General features: G+C 40.5%; 1 protein-coding gene across 6 annotated transcripts in view; it reads left to right on the top strand.

Annotated features, from left to right (window-relative positions):
• Positions 1-482: 482 nt before the first annotated feature.
• Positions 483-22,845, top strand: part of smoc1 (SPARC related modular calcium binding 1) — a 60,704-nt gene continuing 38,341 nt past the window's right edge. For all 6 annotated transcript variants that reach the window (XM_084045286.1, XM_084045285.1, XM_084045284.1 and 3 more), the window contains exons 1-3: positions 483-872; positions 20,016-20,181; positions 20,518-20,601. In XM_084045286.1, coding sequence (XP_083901412.1) covers positions 768-872; positions 20,016-20,181; positions 20,518-20,601 — 355 coding nt within the window. In that variant the 5' untranslated portion in view covers positions 483-767. The remainder of the gene's footprint in view (positions 873-20,015; positions 20,182-20,517; positions 20,602-22,845) is intronic.

Genomic DNA, 22,845 nt, shown 5'->3' with positions numbered 1-22,845 from the left:
AACCAAATCAAAACCCATTCATGTGGGAGCCCCCCCCCCTCCAATATGAATAGATAAATATGTAGCCTATAACTGATCAGCATTCCAGGCTTCTTTTATGGACCGTTCATTTGCTCTATATAAACCTGTAAGAGGTGAGAGGACCATCTTTTTTTTGGTCTTATGCTTGAGTGCGAAATTAACCCTTAACCACTTAAACCCCAGCATCGGTATATTGTGGGGAAAGTTTTAGCTTAAAATAGCAGATCCAACCGACAAGCTCACAACGCCACACAATAACAGAAAACAGAAATACACTAGTATTGAGCCCTGAAGGACTCCGGTTACCCATGTGGGGGTTTAAGTGGTTAAAGGGGGCGTGATCATATGTTCCTAATGCTTGTGATCATTGGACGGTTTGCGCGTCAGTCCGTGTTTCTGTGCCCACCCTTGCTTTTTAAATGAAGTTGCAATGGATGCAGAGCTCAACCTGTCGGAGTAGGGATGCACACAGCTGACCCTCACCATTGGATAAAACAGTCAGCAGTCATTATGGTGACACATACATTCTTAATTTCTCGCACAACCGACGGCACTATGTGAACAGTTATTGAATAAAAAAAAGCAAAGGACGTTCGCTTAGAGGAAAACAGCGTGGAAGAGTGTCAAGGATTTGGGTTTTTTAGGTTTTTTAAACATTTTTTTTATCAGTCTGATTGAAATAAAAGTGCACGGCACTCTCACGCCCTCCGATCTGTGTTTTACCGCGATCATAATTATTATTAATTATGTTATTGCCAAGCTTTGTTATTTTTGCCTTTTCTCACTTTTTTGCACTTTTGCTGCTCTGTCATCTGCCTCAAGTCTTCGCACAGAAATCGACTGGTCCACGGGTGAGTGCAACTTAAATAGTCTGCTGTAGACCTACCTGTGTACAGTGGTGGAAGAAGTACTAATATGTTTTACTCAAGTTAAAGTATCAATATACCACAATGTAAACATACTCTGTTACAAGTACAATTTCGGTATTCTGAATTTAATTGAGCAAAAGTACAAAAGTATTGGCATGACAAAAAGTAAAAAGCATTCATTATGCAGAAGTGTAATGTACAATTTTCAAAATGTAAAAAAATCTTTTGAAAATAGATTGAATACGTATATTTAGGCCTGAAGTGGTTAATGTATGTTTTGTAATAATAATTAGAATCTACAAATTAACTAGTAACTAACGTTTTCAAATACTTAGTGGTAGTGGAGTAAAAGTGCAACATTTGCCTCTGAGATGTAATGGAGTAGAAGTAAAAGTATTGAATATTACTCCAGTAAAGAAAAAATACCTCAAAAGTGTACTCAAGTACAATACTTGAGTAAATGTACTTTACTCAAGCCTGTATGCTGTTCTTGGAAGAATGTCTCCGAATTACTTTGAAGGCTAGGGTTAAGCTATAACGCAATAATTGTAAAAACACATTCATGAGAGATCTGCCCGAATCAGAATCAGCACCACGTCTGTAGATAATTTAAATAAAGTGCGGTGCCAAATTAATTTGCTGCCATGAATTCCCCTGAGAAGTCATTGAGTCAAATATCTGAAATTAATAAGCAGCAAAAAAAAAAAGAAGACGCTTGAGCTGCCGTTTCCCCTTCATTAGGCTATTTATGTTCTTTTTATTTTTGCATAAAAGACATACAGTATTGTCACTGACATGAGACGGTTCGCACTGCCACACAGGTGCCAGTGCCACTGCTTAATTATAGCGTGCAAAAGACTCATTTTGGGATGATAGTCTGCAGAAGGCTACACACTGGCTCATGGAAACACTATATGTTCAGAGAGAAATGTTATGACAGAACTCTAGGCTATGTTTGCTATGACACGTTGGTGACATGTTTATGACATGTTGGATCCAGGCTAGAGTACATTGTAGGCCTATTACCGTTTATTAATTTAGATTACAATATGGTAGTCTATTTATTTTGTCAGTATCTTGTTGCATCACAGCCCTCAATCAAACCTTTGTAGTCTAGATTAACTAAATATTTGAATTTTGCTTTCTCTTCCCTCCTAATCAGGGATGTAGTGGAGGGTAGTTCATTCATTCAAGCTCATTTAAACTTAATGTATAGTTAAATCTTGATCTGTTAAAAAATAAACTCATAATAACATCATAGCCCCCCACCCCTTGTACTAAAATGCCCTGGTCAAAGAGAGAGGGAAATAAGTGAGACAAAGTGGTGGGGAAACGGCATTGTTCAATTCACAGATATTTGTGGTTAGAGAGGGGGAAGATGACTCAGGAAGGGATGAATATGTAATGCGTTCTCACATATTGAAGCCATTTCACAGTGTCTTTGAACCCTCCCTCCCAAGATATCGTGGTTAAGACTGTTGTAAGACGTTTATATGCTGTTCAATAATACTTCGTTTTTGTTTTTTGAGAATTTTCAGTGGGTTCTTACCATTGTGTCTTTCAGGAAATTAACTGGGACGAGTGATTGGTATTGTTTTATGTTCTTGAAGCTTAGATGTATCTTTTTGCCCATCATGTGTACCTGTCCTGTGTTTCATATTGTGGTGCTGCTATGACAACCGAATTTCTGTCATGGGATCAATAAACAGTCTATCTATCTAACTACTTTCAATCTGGCATCCCTATTTTGGGCATGTCATTATAGGTGACATTTTTCAAAAGTAGTCAAAAGTAGCGAAAATAGCAGCTCTAAAAGCTCACAACGTGGAGCATCCCAATGCGCTCTGAGCTTGTGGAATGGCTATTTTCAGCACGTAACACCATCAAATGAGGAAGTATAAAATAGGGCTTAAGTGGTTAAAAAAAGATAGGTTTTCCCACCGCAGGATTGGTACAGTATGTGTTGATGTCACAGAGGACTGGAGTTCCTTGCTGTGCATCTGTCATATGATAACCATAGACCCCCCCTTCCCATCTGCCTTATACAAAATCTTCCTTATACTGGAGAATATTACAATGGAGAAATCATTATGTGATTGTTTGTAGAGGGATGTACACATTAGACCGGTGCTCTGAAGAACACACTGTCTTGCAATAAGGCTCGATAGGAACAGAATTCAAGGTTAACCAGATGAACCAGAAAACAGAAAAGTGTCCCTTTTCTGGGAATGTCAAAATAGACAAACTTTATGCTCAAACAGCATATCTACAACTCACAAATGCGCGGCAACGTGACACGTTGTGAGCTTGTGAATTGGTTATTTTTGACAAAGAGAATTGGTGTAGAGGGAAAAAGGAGTGGGCCAAGGATAGAGCCCTGATGGGGGACCCTTGTCAACAAAGTATATACGGTTTAAGTGGTTAATAATAAAATACATCTACTAATACTACCTGGGACTCCTTGCAGGCTTAAACAAACTCTTGAAGTTATTTACTAATGCTTTTTTATCCAAATCTGGTGAAGAGGCACATCATCTATTCGCCAATATTTGTTGATGGATACTAATGAAGGACTGAGAGTGGATAAAAAAACATTTCTCCAGAATTGAACATTTCTCAATGTTCTGTAGAGTTCAAACCCCTGTCTTTGGAACATATCTATCGGTGAGGCTATATCCCCATCCCTATCCTATAAAACTCTCACTTCATCCGTTTCAGTTAATGCTCTTGGCAACGCTCGGTGCTGAGCACAAATAACATGGCTACACACAGTCTGCTGTCTGCCTGCAAGCACACCCCAACTAGTACCATGGTAGATACTTTTAACATTGCTCACAGCTGCTGTAATCCCAGAATTCACCCTCCCTCTTTTCCACGTTGATATGAGGGATAACAAGGCCAAGCTCAGCTAACTCGCTTCATAGCACCATTCCTGGCTCATTCCCCTGAAGGCTCCATGATGCAACATACGTCATAAAGCCAATATGTCCAGCTACTTTGGGATTCTAGGATGGCAGGAGACTAACACAACTGTCAGATGCAGATCATTTAATAATAATGTTGTTTTTTGGTCATGCATGGAGCAGATATGCAGAACTTTCACTCCAGTCCCAATTATCATTCCATTAACTAGATCCTGGGATATAGAACTCTGATTGCTTATTGATTCCTATACTTCGTTGATAGCGGTCCCCCAAGGGTATATGCTTTTTTCGAGACTCATACATTTTTTGGCATGTCATGGTAGCTCAGTCGGTAGAGCTGTGTTTAATCCCAGGCACTGCCAACTCAGCGTATGAGTAACATGGCTTGGAAGACATGTACTAAGTACTGCACAACGTGTCGTACCGCTTACATGTTGTGAACTTGTAGATCGTCTATTTTTGCTATTCGTCGTACGACAAAGTATACAGTAGGTCTTAAGTGGTTAATTGAATCCCTACCCCTGGCAGAGTTGTTGCCATTGTGTAACCAATGAGCTAGACAAGACCAGAATCGATGTCTGATGAAGAAATGCAGCAAATGGACTGGACAGTTAAGGAATCCTAACCATCCTTGCTATGTGCTGGGAATGTCTTGTGTTGGTCAAATGGCTGCTGGTCCCATTGAGACAGCTGTTCAAATTAAAGCCATCCAGGACATTTCACATACAGTCAAGTCGATTTAAGTCTGGTCAAGTTAATATACAAAGTGCATTTTTAACACACAAACAAAGACAACTTTTGCTTTATCAAATATTGGCTTTATTTGAATTGCAAATAACCAACGAAGCATACAACTTGTTGTATGGCACTGGAAGTTAAAATAATATAAAGTCTAGGACTTATTTCCATTGTGGTGTGTGTGTCATTATACAGTATACAGTTAAGTGGATGGAGGGACAGATGGACGAATGTACTGTATCGTATACAGCAGTGGTTTTCACATTTTGAGGGGGGGGGGGTACTCACTCTGAATATTTTTTATTATTTTTTATTTGTACTCCCTCTGAATTAAATTAACACTGAAGACTTTACTGTGTACCGACATGGCTATTGTCACACGCAAAGAAATTGCACAGATGTGCAGATTTCAATAGTGTATTTTTCTGAAGGAAAACATTCTTGGCAAACTGATGAGGCTGTAGTTTGGCATTGTCATCTTCTGTGTGACAAGGACAAGACATATGAATCTCTTAGATGTTTTTGTACTATGTCCTGGATTTTTGTAGCACCAGTTTTTGATTATGTGTTCAACACATTTAAACAAACTAGCGTGCGCACACACACACACACACACACACACACACACACACACACACACACACACACACACACACACACACACACACCGCACACACACACACACACACACACACAGACACAGACACAGACACACACACACACACACACAGACACAGACACAGACACACACACACACACTCTTATACTCACAAAAAAACACACACGCACTCGCACGCCCATATGCACTCAAGCACACATTCAGGTTCACGAGTCAAAGACGTACGTACACGCACGGGCACCTCGGCACCCCTCATGTTTCCCTGGAAGTTGACAGCTGGCTTTTAAGGGTGACTCCAACCAGTGACCAATCAAATTGCTTTCACATGCCGCTTCTCCCTCTGATGAGCGGCTCAATCAGCCAATGCATTTCATGCTTAATTTCAGGTCTTTCTAATCAGCGTAATGAAACGCAGTCAAAGTTCAGTGAAGGAGGGGTGGGGGGGGGGGTTGCTGAGTATTTCATGGAATGCACGATCACTGCTTCACTCAACCTCTCGTGCCTAATTTATACTCCATCATACGGCCGTGTTGAGCGCCCAAAATAGCAGATAGCTCCCAACACGTTGCATCCCCGAAGATCATCTATTTTTGGTGTTCAACACCATCTTACCACGAAGTACAGGATAAATCACTGGCTTCACTGCCACTCAAAAAATCTTCACAGTAGTTGTGGTGCACAGGGCACGTTTGCACGTTTATTTACTATACAGACCTATGTCAACCTACTGTGTTAATGACACAAGCTCTGTCTTGTCTTTGCCTGAATAGATTGGAACCCCTATTACTTCCCTTTACTGTTTAGCGTAATAAGAGTTATGGCTGTAATCTTTTACATAATCAGGACTGTAGAAACACTTCCCTTTCCCTCTCCTCCTGGCTTAGTGTAGATTAGCTTGGTCACTCTGCCTTGCATTTAATCACTTCCTTTGATAGAGCCGTGTGGTCTCAGCTTAGGCATGCGAAGGAGGTGTGGAATGATTTTGATGTCACACACACACACACACACACACACACACACACACACACACACACACACACACACACACACACACACACACACACACACACACACACACACACACACACACACACACACACACACACACACACACACGCACACTTCCTGGGTACAGGGGAGACAGCTGACTGTTATGTAGTGAGGATGTGTCATGATAAGCAGATTTACACGCATTTCCCGAAAAAAGGGAAGATCCCCCACCCCAATCTCATTTCATTTTCCTCATAATACTTCACAAGAAAATAAGGAAGTCATTGACTTCCTTTTCATTCATCTGATGTTTAATCTCTCCCTGAACATTATCGTAAGAGGAAACGGCAACTTAATGTGGAAAATGTTTTCACAGGCTTTCGTTATCAGATATATTGGATAAAAGCTAGCCATTATGATTAGTTATGATATTATTAACTGATAAGAGTGCTGTTACTGTTCAAGTGATCATAGTTTGTAAGGGAATTTGCTAGATTTTTATTTTAGATTAGTTTTTATTAGATCACATTTCATGTTATTCTTTATTTCTCTACCTAGCAGTAAGATCATGGTTTGCTGTTTGAGTGTAATTTCCCTTTTCTTATATAATATTTTATTTCAGGACATCACTCCAGTATGCACCTCCCCGATCCTTCCCAATGTGTCTTTCTTTAGCATGACATTAATACTGCAAGAGTTGAGGCTTCCTTTCCCTGCCTAGCTCAGTGGGTAGAGAGCATGATACTGTAGGGAGTATCATGCTCCGACTGGGGCCACACATGCAAAAAATGTACTGTAGGCCTACTCATGATGCTGTACAGCGCTTTAGACTTCCAGGTAAAACACTTGCCCACCACAGCAGAGGGCCAGGTACCCCTGGTTGCTGACAGGTGAAAAGAAGCGGCTGGCAACTGTATCGGAGTAGTAGTGTACTCTAAGCCTGCATCGAAAAAAGATCGGGAACTCGATTCAGATGCCTTTGCGATCTCATTTCCAAATGACGGCGATTCTATGACGTCATGCTGCACGTGTGTTTAATTATTAGCTTCTGAACAATCTGTCCATCATACTTATTGCAAAAACAACTCTATTAATTGAACATTAACGTTAAATGGAATCAGGTCCAAATACCATAGCTATGTGCCGTGCAGTAGGCTACTTAAAAAGGAGCACAATCAGGTGTGGATTTGCAAGGAGTTATAATTTGCAAGCAATGGTTTGAGAAACAAGTGATGCAAGGTAACAAACACTACAACTCTACAACCACCCCGAAGATCACGTTGAGATCATTTAGCAAAACACATCACAAAACCCCAGCCGCCACACCACAAAAATGTAAATAACGCAAACGCTATATCAACATTAATGGTCAAAAACCTCCACTTAAGCCATATTTTGGTAAAGTGATGATAATATAAGGAGACATTCAAGTACCTGACAATGTATAAAGTCACCAACCCACTCTGATGAGGCAGTATTGTGTTGTTCTACAATTTTTTTTCCATTTCATGAATAGTTAATATTTTGGACATAGCTGGTTTCTGCCCGACAGCAGAGATATCATACTCACATACATGTACGAGTGCAATCAATGTTTATGTGTATATATCGTGATTCACATTTTAGCAAGAATCGTGCAGCTCTAGTGTACTCCCCCCCAGGACAACACTGGGGGAGTTTGCTATAGACAGGGAACCACATACACACTGACAGTGCACTAAATTGGAGAGAAAAGTGGGAAAAACAAACAAACAAACAAACACGCATACAAGAAAACAGTCAAAAGTACACGTTGTTGGTTCAGCAGTGCCCTTGGTCTGACGGCTGTTTGGTTCTAGGACAGGGTAGCATTTAGACCTCTCTTTCCCTGGTGACTTAGATAAGGTTGAGTGGATTATCACATTGATCATTGTTGTATACATACAGTCCGATACAGTACCATTTACAATCCATGTCCTTTGCCAGTTTTTAACCCACATTTTTTTAACTAAGTTTATTTAAGGCATTTCTGCCGCAGTTGACTGCACAAATAAAGCGGAACGAGGCAGGAAGGAGAGGGGATGATGTATGACACATAGCATGAGCCAGATTTTAACCTGTAATGTTGCCAGCAGACTTTGTGTTAAGCACATTAAATGGATGGACCAGCTGTGATACCTGACAAACGGCTTAATTAGTATCAATGTATTAAAACAAGCAAATAACAAAAATAATGAAACATTAAAATCACAGACTTTGATGCAGTGTGGGGATTATAGCTCGCTGCACAAGTCCCGTCCCCTGCTGTGAGTGGCACACACACTTTGCACCTTCTGTGTGAAATTCATCCAGCCCCCTTCTGTTCCTGCCAGTTCACAACATGCGGGAACCCAGGTTTTAAGAGTTTACTTTGAAAATGTTAAATTACAGGTTTCTTTTTAACACAAAGGCTAATTAGAAATTTAAAAGGAGCGGGCGGGGGGGAAGGGGGGAGAAGGGCGAGGTTTTTCTTTAATACATTCCTCTTTATTTTTTTATTTATTTTTTTATAATATGGTTAAGTAAAGTGTGTTAATTGGAACAGCATGGGGGATGGCATTCGCTTTATAGATTTCCTTAAAACAGAAATGCTAATTATCGGACAAAAGTGATTACATTGGCCTGTTAAATCCACATAACAGCACACAATTAGTCCTGGCATCAGTGGACTCCGTTAGTTAGCCGTCGTAATGTGGTACCTTTCTGTTGGCTCGCTTTTATCCTCTGCACTTCCTCTTTTCTGTGGCTAGCGAGGGAGCGCCGGTGGCTTCTGGCCATTAATCACACAAGGATGTGTAAGATGACTGTGTGTTTGTTTGTGTGGTTATTGTTTATTGTTTTTATACCCAAGTGGGATAATGAGACCCTCACACGTTAGAGTGGAGTTGGCACACATAACTCGCCTTTGTCTCTCTTTCAGTTCTCTCTCTGACTCTCTGTTTGATTTTCTCGCTCACTCTTCCCCCCTCATATACTCTGATTCGGTTTCGTTCTTCCCTTCATTTTTGACTAATCCACTTTCTTTCTCTTTCTCTGTCTCTCTCTCTAACTCTCTCCCTCTCCCTCTTGCTCTCTCTCCCCCCCTCTCTCCCCCCTCCCCCCTCTCTCCCGTCTCCCCCCTCCCCCCATCTCTCCCCCCTCTCTCTCTCCCCCTCCTTTCTCCCCTCTACCTCTCTTTCTCTCTTGCCCACCCCCTACACCCACTAGTGTATCACCATCTGTGCATGCAGAACAACATCCTTCTCAGAAAAAATGATGTCATTCATGTCAAGGTGTGTGTTCCTGTTAAGATACAGCACTGACTGGACAGTTACACGATCATCCTCCTACAAAAGAATTGCATGCCTGTGACCTCATACATGTTTCAGTCATCTTTTAGGTGTCTCTTTATACGGTGTACTCAATTTGATTTAATGGGTGAAGTCATGACTTTTCATAGCTTTTTTCCATAATTGGCCTGGTCAATCCTTTGCCACAGAGAGCATGCTGTGGTCACGCAGTGTATCATTATGTGGTCCCATTACTTATCAAATAATATGCTGTATACTGGTATATGACAAATAGAAGATCAAAGTGATACTCATTCCAAAAAATGTTCAAGTGCACAGTGTTGTAATTTCTGTCACCCTACTGTTAAAGCTATACATTAACACTCGTAACTTTTCTGTGTAGGTTCATACCCCCAGAGGAGTTTTGAAAGAGGTGGCCTCCTTTTCTAGTTGTGAGATTTGATTGCTGGTTAGAGCAGATGTGTGTCTGGATACTGATTCTGATTTACTGTAGAGTATTAGAGCATGTTTTATTTTCAGTAGTCGCTGTTACATGATGGATAAAGGAAAGATGCTGGGTAGACAGTATGCAGAGCATAATCTGTGCTCTAAATTGGCTAAAATCTCATTAAGCCTATGTTGGCAAGCCAGGGTACCTACTAAAGCAAGAACTGCACTGCAGGTAAATGGTACGATATCTACATTTTATATAGGGTTTTATTGTCTGGTTTTAGGAGAACAACTGTCCAAAGAAATTAACCATAAACTGCACACAAAATATCAATTGGAAAGTTACATTTTATTGGTTTTATTATGTAACCCATTTTTCTCTTTCTTATGTGGTCTTTGTTTATTTACTGTCTTTGTTACATTTCATGTAGCTTGCCTTTTCCTCCTTAAGCCTTTTTTAAGATGTGTGTATAAAAATGATTGTTCTGTAGGTGTATAGGTTATTGTTCCACTGCTGTGGGTCAGGCTGGGACTGGAGCTCTCTGCCAGTGATGGTAAAAAGACTGCTTAGCTAATGCCGTAATGGTTGCACAATGGGGTCGTATTTCACTTGTTTTATGAGTGGTGGAGACTGAGCTAGGTGCGTCGTGTGCTTCTGAGTGAGAGGTGGGGAGAGTGTGTATGTGTACAGTATGTGTGTGTGCATGTCAGGAGAATTTGTCTCGCTAAGGACAGGATCTCCGTACACCTTTTTTCTGTGTTGAGACATTGGTGGCCACAGAACAAACTGTCATGCATATCCCTAGCATATTTGGTTTATCCGACCTCTACACTCTGACCTTCCTAATGGGGGTTTATCATGGGCCACAAAGCCATGCCCACAACATCATGGGTTTGAGTCCCACTCAAGACCATTGACATCATCCTTGCTCTCTCCCATCTTTCCTGTCTCTCTGCTCTGAACACTATATAATAAAGCAGAAAAAGCTATTAAAAATAACCTTTTAAAAAGTGCGTCTCTCGATGTTTTAGCAACGTGCAGGAGGCTGAATACGTCAGCATAGTTTCTGTTTACATGGTAAAGGGCTCTCAGCGGTCATTAAAATGGGATTGTTGGCTCAGGGGAGCATTCATCGCTCCATTAAGTTGTTTGGCACATTGTCTGGCCACTTTGTAAATCTTTGATGCATTGGCTGTTATAGTAAAGCATAAAAGGTACCATATAATGTATTGTGTGTGATGTATAATGGCGATTAACGGGGAGAAACAGCGTGAGGTTCTCACTGTAGTTTTCGCTAACTCTATTACACTGTTTCACCAAGCAAAGACAAGCCAAATTGTATTATATTTCATAGACATGACAACTCATAGGTCATATTGGGTGGGTCATACACTTGGTCATTATTATTCTGAAGGAATGGGCTGTTTTCCTTGATAATGGTATCCCCTCAACTCCTGGCTAATACTGTATTCGCTATTTCTGCTATCGGCTAATCTGACACACTGCCCAATTTTACCAGTTGCAAGTAAGAGTAATAATAACATTTGTGGGGAACCTGAATGGTGGTAACCTGACGCTACCAGATCCAAACAGCTTGCTCCACACATTGTTTCGTAGCTGTCTTGAGGAACCTGGTTACTCAATACCGCCACCTCTGGCAGGGTCAGGTTAGAATGGTGGGGCTGGGCATATCAAATTAAGATAATTCAGATACCGTAGCACAGTGGTTCTCAATCTCAACCTATTCTGGATCAGGGCCCACTTGAAAATATCAAAAGTGCCCACTTATCTGACCACAGATGGGTGGACTCAGACTGCATGCATTTTCAGAGTTTATTTTAATGATCAATCAAGTGATTATGTTTTATGCTTGGATCAATGGAACCAACATAGTATACTTAACATTTGTATTGATTGGTATCACTATGATCTATGTTTTAAATGTTAATTGCATATTATCATTTAAATCTTAGTGTTTTGCCAATTATTTGGGGCCCACTTGCAATACCCTCACCACCAGTGGGCCCCGGGCTACAGGTTGAGAACCAGTGCTGTAGCATCAGGTAAGCTGAAAGTCAAAGAAAGATAACAAGTGCTTTTCAAATACCTGGCTATAAATATCCTGAAACCTATCATATACAGTGTATAGTACTGTTCTGCCCTAGTTAGAACATCAGAAAATTCTCAAATACTATAGCTATTTGCAAATAGTAGGTGATTTGACCCAACCAACCCTGTTGTTACTTACTTGATGGGAGATTCACTTGATTGTTCAATTTCTTCCTACATAGAAAATGAAAAATGTGTTCTTGTGAGTGGTCTTACATTTTAAGATTTTAAGGATAACATCTGAATCCATGAATGTGCTTCTGAAGGTCTTGGTGGCCCTATAGTGACCACTGTGAGACATGCGTTGCATTATCAGTGTAAAACCATAAGAAGTGCGCCTGATGCTGTGCTGTGCGTCTGTTAAACCAGATTATATAGGACACAGCGTTCTGATTTAGTATTATTTTGCAGCGATAGTGGCAGGGCTCTAAAGCAGGTGTCTTTTTTTAGCTGAAAGAGAGATGAAGCAGGGACCGCCACTACAATTTAACATTTTCATTGATTTCAGATGCAGATCTACAAGCTCACAACGCCTTGCAGCTCGAGGCGTTGTGAGCTTGTAGATCTGCTATTTTCGGCTAATGTTCCCCTCAGAAAAGGGATGCTACACTGTAGGTTTCAAGTGGTTAATAAAAATAAAAAAGTAACTCTGAGGACTCCCTAGGGGTCATGGACCCCCTGTTGAAGACCTGTGCTCTAAAGCATAGCTATGTCTTTTGGTAGGTCTGCCCATCCACCACTTTACTTCCAAACGAGATATCTGAAAAACTATTGGCTGAAATGTAATTTTCTATGCAGCGTCATGCTCTGCTGAGGATGAACCTTACACATTTTGGTGACCCCATGCTCCTTTCCACCATGATTAGTCATTTTTTTTCAAATTTCACACAATACAGTATATCGTCTCTATATTTATGTCCAAAACTGTTACTTTTCAGGATTCAAAAGTAGCAAAAGTAGCAGATCTACAAGTTCAAAATGTGTAGCGGATCTGCTACTTTTGATGCTTTTGTGTGACGCTCTAGTATGATCAAGTAGGGTATTCATTTACTAAAAAACACAAAAAGTTAAAATATAGGAGGTTTGTGTCCGACAGTGACAATATCTCAAAATTGAATGGCCAGATTGCCATTATACTTGATAAGTGTATTCATGCTCCTGGAGGATGAACTCTTACCATTTTGTGGTACTTCATGACCTTCCCTGTATTGCACTCTCAGGCCAAAATGTCAACTTTGCACACAAGATGTGTCATAATAATCTAAATGGCAGATGGGAGCACATTCATGCTCCCCAAAGGATTTTGATTTTGGAACTGCTTGTTATTTAACAAAATGCCCTAGCCAGTGACCAGACGGGGAGCTTTTTTACTTTATTGGTGATGCTTATTATGAGGTGCTTCATAGATGTATGCTACTCAGTGGCCCTTTTGTTTTGATACATGGGAACATTGGGAAGAATAATTAATCAATACATTAATATAATAAGTTGACATCTAACCTGTGTATATTAACAAATTATTTCCATGCCAACATAGTGAAGTAACCTAAAAGAAACTCTGATCTGAACTCTGATCTCAGCAACTCGACATTGCATGTATTTCCTGGAAGTTCTGATTTCACCTTTCCAGACCAGGTGGCTGTGGGTGGTACAGTGTGACTAAGAAATGACCGTAGTTACCACAGGGTACTAGTGGGAGTGTTCAGTCTTGCTTACACACAATGGTTCCCCCAAAATCTCCTGATTTACTGCTTTATTGTGACAGAGGAAGTACTGTGGAAGGCTAGAAGCACTATGGGCCATTTCCATTAGGGTTATGAGTAAGAGAGAAGGAGGATGGAGTCACTTGCATCTGTGTGTGGGTAGAGAGGCCAGACTCCATGGCTCTGATGGAGCAGATTTAACCTAGGGGAATGGATGGCTATAGGTCTAAATCACTTTTAAGAATAGCTTGCTACAGATGGATGATTTAATGGTTCATCACGTAGGAGCAGTGTGTTCTTTCCAAAACAGTTTGGCTCAGTACAGACTTACAAAGTCTGGGAAATACCACATAATTGAAATTTTTGGTGTTTTTCTTGTTCTTGGTAGAATTGAGAGTTGACACGGTCAGTGTGTTGAGTGAGTTTCATGAGCCCCGGGCCACTGATACATGTGTATGTTATAAACTCTATTGTGCGATTTCAGAGATTTATGGGCTTCGATGACAATAAGCATTCTTCTCGTCGATCCTGAAAATGAGTTTTTGGCAGATTGGTGGTGTTTTTCCTTTTTTTTGGGGGGGGTTGTTTGACAACAGAGATTTATTCCTGTCCTTCGCCAAAGACAAAGGGAAGGGGAGATCTTTAACGCAAGTTATAAATGAAAGGATCTGGTATGTTTTCCTCCCGATTTGCAGCTCCTCATAAAAAAGGGAACATCATGATTTAGTTTTTTCCCCATTCACTGTCTGACAAGCACTCAACTTCTGCGCTTCATCACCAGAGTTTACCTTATAAGCCTTTTGACCTGCTCAGGACACATTGTTACGATGGGGAGTTTTGGTGTTTTATTATAGCCCATAAATGATCAATTTAGTATTTAAATTTCCTAGTACCTTGTTACATCTATAGAATCTTTTATGGAGGTTAGAGAACAACAGTTACATACGCAGAAAAGATACATTATTAATAATTCGTTTTCTTGCATATCCCTTTGAGATGCACATATTTATGGTGTACTGTACTGTACATACTTAGTTGTACATTTTACCAGAGTGGCACCTGGTCAAGCTAAGCATTCAGTGACAGTAACACATTGCATGTTGCAGCAACTGATTCTACAACTTTGTAGTGCCTCAGTCTTCTCTGCCAGTGACCTTGTTACCTTTTGACCTAATTTGACTTGTTTCAGTTTTTAGACTGTCACTGTGGTGTATTTCTTTGTTCTGTTCTGTTTAAAATGTTCTAGACCATTATCTACGCTAGTACAGTATACTGTCAGACCTGTCAGCACTGGGATATATACAACGCTGAAGTAACAAAGACACACAAAATCTTTTCCGTTTGGCCAGTTGGGCGATTGGCATATTATTTTCTAACCTGAATCTCATTTCTTTGCTACATTCCAGTGTTTTTTCTTCTTGTTTAGCTTATTACAAAAACAACCCCATCTAGATTTGTCTGTTTCTTGTTTGTTTGTGTAAAAACAACTTTTTTTATGGCAGAACTTGAAAAGCCATTAATGTCAAATAGCAAGAATAGGCTAAATACTACTGTGACCGCATGATTCATTTTCAAGATTTTCAATACCGTTTCACTTGTTTTGCTGCCTTCAAGTTTTTAACTTTCAATTCATTAATATACAGACACTCTACAGACACTGTAAAGGAAGATTTTCATTATTATACAGACAATTTACATCAGTGGTCTTCAAAGACCCTCATATTGATTGTATGTATTTGGCTTTGAACCCCCATCTGAAAAGATTTTACACAGAAAGAATATTTCTTGCTTAAATGTTTCAAAACTATTCAAAATGTTCAGCATTTTTCAAGATTTCCCTAAAACATTCAAAAATAGTAGATCTACAAACTCCCAACTTGTCGCGATGCAAGTCGCTGTGAGCTTATACATTTGATATTTTTAAATAGCCAAAGTATAAAATAGGGTTAAAGTGGTTAAACTTATTTTGATGTGATATTAACTCATGTTGCTGCATGGGACCCCCTGAAACCACCTCAGGGACCCCTGGGTGTCCCCGGACCCCACTTTAACCACTGCTCTATATGTATTGCTGCAGGATCATTAATATACAGACAACTCTACAGGTACACTGCTAGTTAAACTACTCTGTTGCGCCTAGCTACACTGTAAAATCTGTGAGTGTTAACTTAAACACTGCTGGGTAGTTGTAGGTGGAGAGTGCCAGATTGCAGCCCTCAAACCACAGGCCTCAGAGGTACATTAACCGTCAGGATTTTATTGTAGAAGGAAAGCAAGAGGGAGACAGTGTGCGAGGGAGGGACAGACTTGTGGATTTGAACAACAGAAGGGCATGCTGTGGTTCCACAGGCGAGTGTCTTAACCACTACACCATCGACGGGCACCGTCCTCTTCTTAAAAAAATATTGTGATGCAGTGCAGAGCCGGACAGGAGTCTCATTATGGAAATGTCAGAGATCTTCTGCTTAAATGTTCACCGAGTTGTGAAAAGAAAGATTCTGGGGAAAGACGTAGTGTAATTGGGAAATATTTAAAGCATGCTTTTATTGGCTATTGTCACATACTTACAAGTTAGAGAGAAAAGGATTGCCTACAGCATAATGGAGGCTTTCTGAACTGGATTCTTCTTTCTTTTGACTTCTTTTTGTGTTATTTCCACAATATGAGTGATACTACTGTACATCACAATCAACTAAAAGAATAGAATACAGCTGGACAGAATTGAAGCTTTATTGTCCACGTGTGGAAATTTGCCTTTAGCGTCACTGTGGCAGATGTACAGTATAAACAGGCAGGATACATTGAACACACAATCAAATCAGCACAATACAAAGGAACAACAACAGAGCTTCCAGTATGGTGGTATAAAGTGCAATCACTGGTGAAAAGCTTGTGTAATTCAGATTAGAATTCAATAAGGCAACGGCATAATAGACCAACAAATGGATGAACTCTGAGAAAGAGTTCAAGTAACCACATGAACCCTATCGACCCTATTCTGGGCGAACATTGGGAGAAAATTGCCAATTCACAAGCTCACAACGCATCTTTGTGAGCTTGTAGATCGTGTAGAGGGTGCTGTACCCCAATGAAGTACAGTATATAGGATGTATAATAAATAGTGAGTGGTTCAAACCTTTTTGTTGTGCAGACAGGACGTCCAAAATAGAGACATAGATTGCCTTCTTGTAAATCTCTTAAGAAGGACTAAAGTGATGAATGGTGATTTGTATATGTGATACTCCAGTCATGCACTAGCACATTGATTACTGCAGTGGTTTGGCTTTCTTACCTTCTGCATGTTGTGCAGGTCTGCCTGATTGCTTTTTATGCTGCTTAGACCGACCGAGAGAGTCTGTCTCCCAGCAACATTTCATGTTGTTCAAAATAGTGCTCCTTTTTTTTTACTTGGAGAGAGAGAGAGACACACGCAGAATATATTTATGAGTTCTTTTGTGATTGTGTGTACATGTGTGATTGTATGTGTGCGTGTGCAGGCTTTGCACATTTGCATTGTGGCTCATTGTGAAAATGGCCTCAGATGCTGTGATAGGATTTGGCTTAGCTTGGACTGGAAACTGTGCCCTTTGTTTCTGGCTGTGTTTCATTTTCCACCACCTTCCTCCCTCTGTACCTGCCCTTAATGAGATCTCCTGTGTCAGATCAGAGCCCAGATCCAGTGTTACATACAGTTCTCTGGTAATTGTTGAAGAGACCTTGGGTGACAAATGCATTAAAAAAATGGTTTTAAGCTTTTGCCTGACCACTATAATGGTTTGGCATTGGCCATTATTTGACTTTTTGGATGACATTGGTATCAGCATTATGCAGCCGATGTGTCCCGATGTTTAACCACTTTAAAACTTGCGTCCCCCCCATCACCATGCCACTATAGACAATACTTTTCAAAGATTTTCAAGATTTTTTGATTTTCACCATTTCACCATTTTCACCATTTCTCCTATACGCACCAAACTTGCCACAAACACTGTTCATATATAGGTCTGCCATGACAATAGTCATGGCACACTGTTGCTCCAATTTGCACCATCTGTCATGACTATAGTCACACCAAAAATATAGTAATTTGCACAAATATGTGGCACTACAGCAGTGTTACAGCAGTGTCACACATTTCAAATGGCCATAACTCGGTGACCATGCTCTGATCAGTGCAATATAGGACTGGATTTGAAGGCCGCGTATAGGTCAAAACATCAGTAATCATAATCTGACCCAAAGATCTGGCATCGGTTGGGCTAGTTTTTCTTACAGAGAATCAGGCCTAGCAGCTGCAAAAGCACAATCATCACACACAAGATAAGAAAAACCAAGCACTCCCTGCTGTGTCTGTTCAAATAGTCTGGCAATTGCAGGACAGAACTCGCAAAAAAGGAAAATGCATTTGAAATGTTTTGTGTAACAAGGCATCTGAGCAGCTGCAAAAGCAGAATCATTACAGGTTAACCTGATGTCTTTTTTCAAGTAGCATGCATTGCTTGGGGTGAAAAGGTCATTTGAAATGTTTTTTAAAGTATGTTCCTAACTTTTTACCACTTAAAACCTATATACTTTGTTGACCGGGGTCCCCCAGGGCTATCCTTGGCCCACTGCTTTTTTCCGTCTACACCAAATCTCTTCGGCGACTAGCCGAATTTCAAGCTCACAACGTGTTGCGTTGTGATGTGTTGTGAGCTTGTAGATAGGCTAAATTTTCTGAATGTTCGCCCCCAGAATAGGGATGCTAGAGTCTAGGTATGTGGTTAAGCTTATGAAACACACTAGGCATTAAAAAAGCTGCAAAAGAAAAGCGATGCCACTCAAGTAACCCAGTAAACGTAATTGCCTGCAGGATAAAGAATGCAAAATGTTTTTTGAAATTAGTTCAGATATTAACTCATTGTTTGATTATTTCAAAACATTGTCTTAGCAGCTACAACAGTGCTACCATCACACACAAGATGGGACAAATCGACTGCTCCATGTATCTTTTCAAATAGTTGAATAGTGTTCAACAGCAGTTGGCTCAGGTGTGCAGCTGTTGGTCTGTCATTCATGGCAGAGGATTCTGCTGCTGCTCAGTGCACACTTTCTCTTTTTTCTCCCTTTTTTGTTTTACTGTTATTTAGTTTTCTTTTTTTCTTACTTCTTTTGCTACTTCATGTTTTTGGCCAAGTTTCTGTTGCTCTGAAAGCCCTTAGACTTTAGATATATATGTCAGATGGACAGGAAGCCAAGAGTCATTATGCCTGTCAGGGGGAAGACCTCCATCCAACAGTACAGTAGAATGGATTCACTAATAGAGTGTGTGTGTGTGTGTGTGTGTGTGTGTGTGTGTGTGTGTGTGTGTGTGTGTGTGTGTGTGTGTGTGTGTGTGTGTGTGTGTGTGTGTGTGTGTGTGTGTGTGTGTGTGTGTGTGTGTGTGTGTGTGTGTGTGTGGGGGGGGGGTGTTAAAGAGGATTCCCATTGCATTGACTGTGGTTTGGCTGCTTTGAAACATAATGATGGTTCTTTCAGACTACCTTCAGCCAAAGATCCACAAGATAAATTAGTGTCCATGTTGGGCTTCCATGTAGAGGCTTGCACATGACCACATTACACTAAATGAAGATGGCAGTGTCTGGAGAGTGTGCGCGGAGCACAGTGATGTATTGAAGAAAGTGTAATTTGTACATTGTTCCAGCCAAATATGAGCATGAGATTCCACTGAATTCAGTTCAGCAACTGTTTACTCAGATGGGGGAAAACGTTGTTTGAAAGGTGTGCTCTGGAAACTAGCACAAAAAAAAAATTGGAAGGAAAGAAACAAAGGATGAAAGTGAAATAAATGAATGGACTGCATTTATATAGCGCCTTTCTCCAAGGCGCTTTACAATGTATTTCACATTCAAGGAAACCATGCAAGGAGCCAACCTGCTCATCAGAAGCAGTTAGGGGTTCAGTGTCTTGCTCAAGGACACTTGCCAGGAGGAGATATGGATCAAATCGGAAACCCTCTGATTCTAAAACGGCAGCTGAGCCACTGCCGCCCCATATATAATGTATAAAACTTGTAATGGTTGGGATTGGCATCGTTGTGGTTTGGATAGCCTATTATTTTTAAGAACTTTACGGTATTTCTTTAAGAGAGACAGGAAGGAGACTGTGCCTGCGTGCGTGCGTGTGTGCGTGCGCCTTGTGATATATAATACCTTGTGAAATATAATACTTACACTAATTGATACAATCCCAACATTGTTTTGCACATCACCTCTATTCACACTCAATGTCCTTGCTTACATTGAGTGTATGTCTATCCCTGCAGTGGCTGATCGGAGACAGGGAGAGCCACTGTGGAATCATCTGCTCGCGGACACAGGGGAAGCCGGTGTGCGGCTCCGATGGGCGGAGTTATGACACAGGCTGTGACCTGCAGAGGGCACGCTGCAAGGACCGCACTCTGACGCTGGCCCACCGCGGCCGGTGTCGAGGTAAAGGGGGCCCGAATCCCTGCAAGTGTGATCTATGCACCACGCTGGCTTGCACGTGCACAAAGAATCTGATATGTACATCTAAACATGCTTACATACATACAACCACACATGCAGCAGCAGCACGCACGCACACATGCATGCATGCAGCCAGGCACGCAGGCACATTATTATAATTCATGCCCAAATAGTCAAAGAAAACAAGTACTGTGTGCAGTACGCACACATGCCATACAAACGTGCACAGTTGTTTCTCATGTGCCTGTGACACATTTGTTTACTATTTAAGATGCCTGCAAGACTGAGTCTGCTCACTAACTGGTCTTGTGTTTTTAGGTAAAAACTGGGTGAGGATTGACCAGCCGCCAGTTGTCCCCGCACCAACCTCCTCTTCTGAGGGACGGGACTTGGAGCTGAAAGGTAAGGTCCTGTCCTGTTCCTGTCCTGACTTCCACCGCAAAAATCCCCCCAATGATTTTGAACAATGGCCTGGCAATAGGCTGGGAACACAAGAGGGTGAGTCAAGTCGACTCATAGTTTTGGCGCTGTTTGTTGTCGACCCTCTGGTGCCTCCCAGACTGGTGTGTGTTCTTTTTTGGCTGATCTGAAAAGGAGGAACTTGTCATAGGGTTCTCCTAAAAAAAAGAGGGGATTATTGCCCTCGTTAGTCAGCCCTCGTTAGTAAAGAATTGCCGCAAATGTAACTATATTCTCACTGGGGTTCTCATGCCTCATCCTAACTTTAAATGGAAGAGAAAGTATTGTGGGAGTGAAGCATTTTTTTGTGACTTCAAAAATAGAGTGTTGTATTGTAGCTGCACTATTGTAAGGCATACTGTTGGGATTCTAGTTTTCTCCTAAACGTGTGATCATTTATTTTAATATCACTAGAGGCCTTATGTCTAACCTTAATTTTGTTGGAATCAATCTTTTGTTGTCATCATCTGCTGCCACAGATGCAGATTTAGAATGTTACTTACAGACACAACACATTTAATTTAACACAGAGTTTAATTATCATTTAATATGATAATTAAAGTTATACTGTATTACTTTTTTAATTAAACAAAAGTTATTTTTTTTTACAAATCTCTTTTATTGATTTTAGGCAGAAAACAAAGACTTAAACAAAAGTAATTGATGGTATAATCTTCCCACATAAATGTTTCAACTTATTATTAAACATTATTTTTATTTGCAAGTGTCTGCCCTCAACTCTCATGCCAAAATGACTTAGGCACTGGAAATGTACCGGAAATGTATTTATTTATGTATTTATGTCACTAAAGCAGACATTCAACATACATACTGGTGCCCTGGTGTGTACTGACAATAGCGAAAGTAGCAGATCTACAAGCTCACAATGTGTCACAACACGTTGTGAGCTCGAAGATCAGCTAATTTCGGTGAAGAGATTAGCTATAGAGCGAAAAAAGGAGGGAACCAAGTATAGACCACTGGTCAACGATGTAAGGTTTAAGTGGTTAAATTCTCTTCTCCTGTGCAACCTTTACACAAGTCTCTCAGCTCTCTGCTTTCAAATGTAACTCTTTATAAAGAAACCTAAAAAGAAGTCCTCTTAGTAGACAACTAACTCCTCTAAAAGAAAAACTCCAAATCAAAAGGAATGCCAACCAGAGGAGTGGGAGTTAGCAGAGCTGAACAGAAGATGTCTTTCATTTTCCACCCCTCGGTAGGCGTGTAAGTCTTTACAGACTGTGATCATACAACTTCTTCAGTCTGTGGATGCCAGCCATTCAACAACAGCAGAGATTGATAGGGCTAGAGTCAAGGTTGGAACATGGCATTTATGTGCCTTGTTTCGGTTCCCATTCCCTTTTAGAAAAATAACAGCAACAATATCCATTTTTGATTTGGATTGGATTTGTTTTTGCTCACCCTCTATATGGTAATACATGATTTAATTTCACATCTGAGATCTTCCAAGGAAGGGAACACTGTGCTAAGCTCTATTTGCCTTTGTAGAAGGAACAGGCCAGTTTAGTTATAAGATAGTGCTTAATTTAACAAGGCAGGTCAAGAACATACTGTATGTTTGTTTACAATGGCAAGGCCCTAGCAAAAGCCTTTGGAAGGGTGGATAGGATTTGGATTAAAGTGCATGCAACAAATACACTTGACAATCAGACACTTAAATTACTAACAGATTCCAGCAACAATAGTAGAAACATGAAGGAAAACTATAGATTTGACAATTACCTGACCATAAAACAACCTAGTCACAACTCTGACTCAGATTAAAATAAATATGGCATTATCCCACTATTATCTTTCAAGTCTAGAGGTTATGGTTAGTAAAAGTATTATTTGGTTAACCAGGGACTATCCTCTATGAACTAACAAAAAGTACCATGACTTGTTAAGTACCATGGTGCCAAAACGTATTATAATGTTTGTATGTATCCAATCCAAAAGGGTCACTAAGTGGATAAGTCATTTAAAATTATACCCTCACTTTCTCCTCTTGTCTTTTGCTTCAAGCATTTGGACAGGATTATGTATGTGAGCACACTGTTTGTTATCCCTAGCCAACCTACAAGCACATGTTCATAAGCAAAGACATAATGAAGACATTTTAAAATGCTATAGCCACTGGTCGTAAAGTTGTTGTTTTTCACAGCAATGTTGCTATAAATCGGGGTT

The sequence above is a fragment of the Gymnoscopelus microlampas genome (genome assembly GCF_963454915.1).
Source record: "Gymnoscopelus microlampas genome assembly, chromosome: 20".
Lineage (NCBI taxonomy): Eukaryota > Metazoa > Chordata > Actinopteri > Myctophiformes > Myctophidae > Gymnoscopelus > Gymnoscopelus microlampas.
Note: the sequence above shows the minus strand (reverse complement) of the source record. Positions and strands in the feature narration are given on the sequence as shown.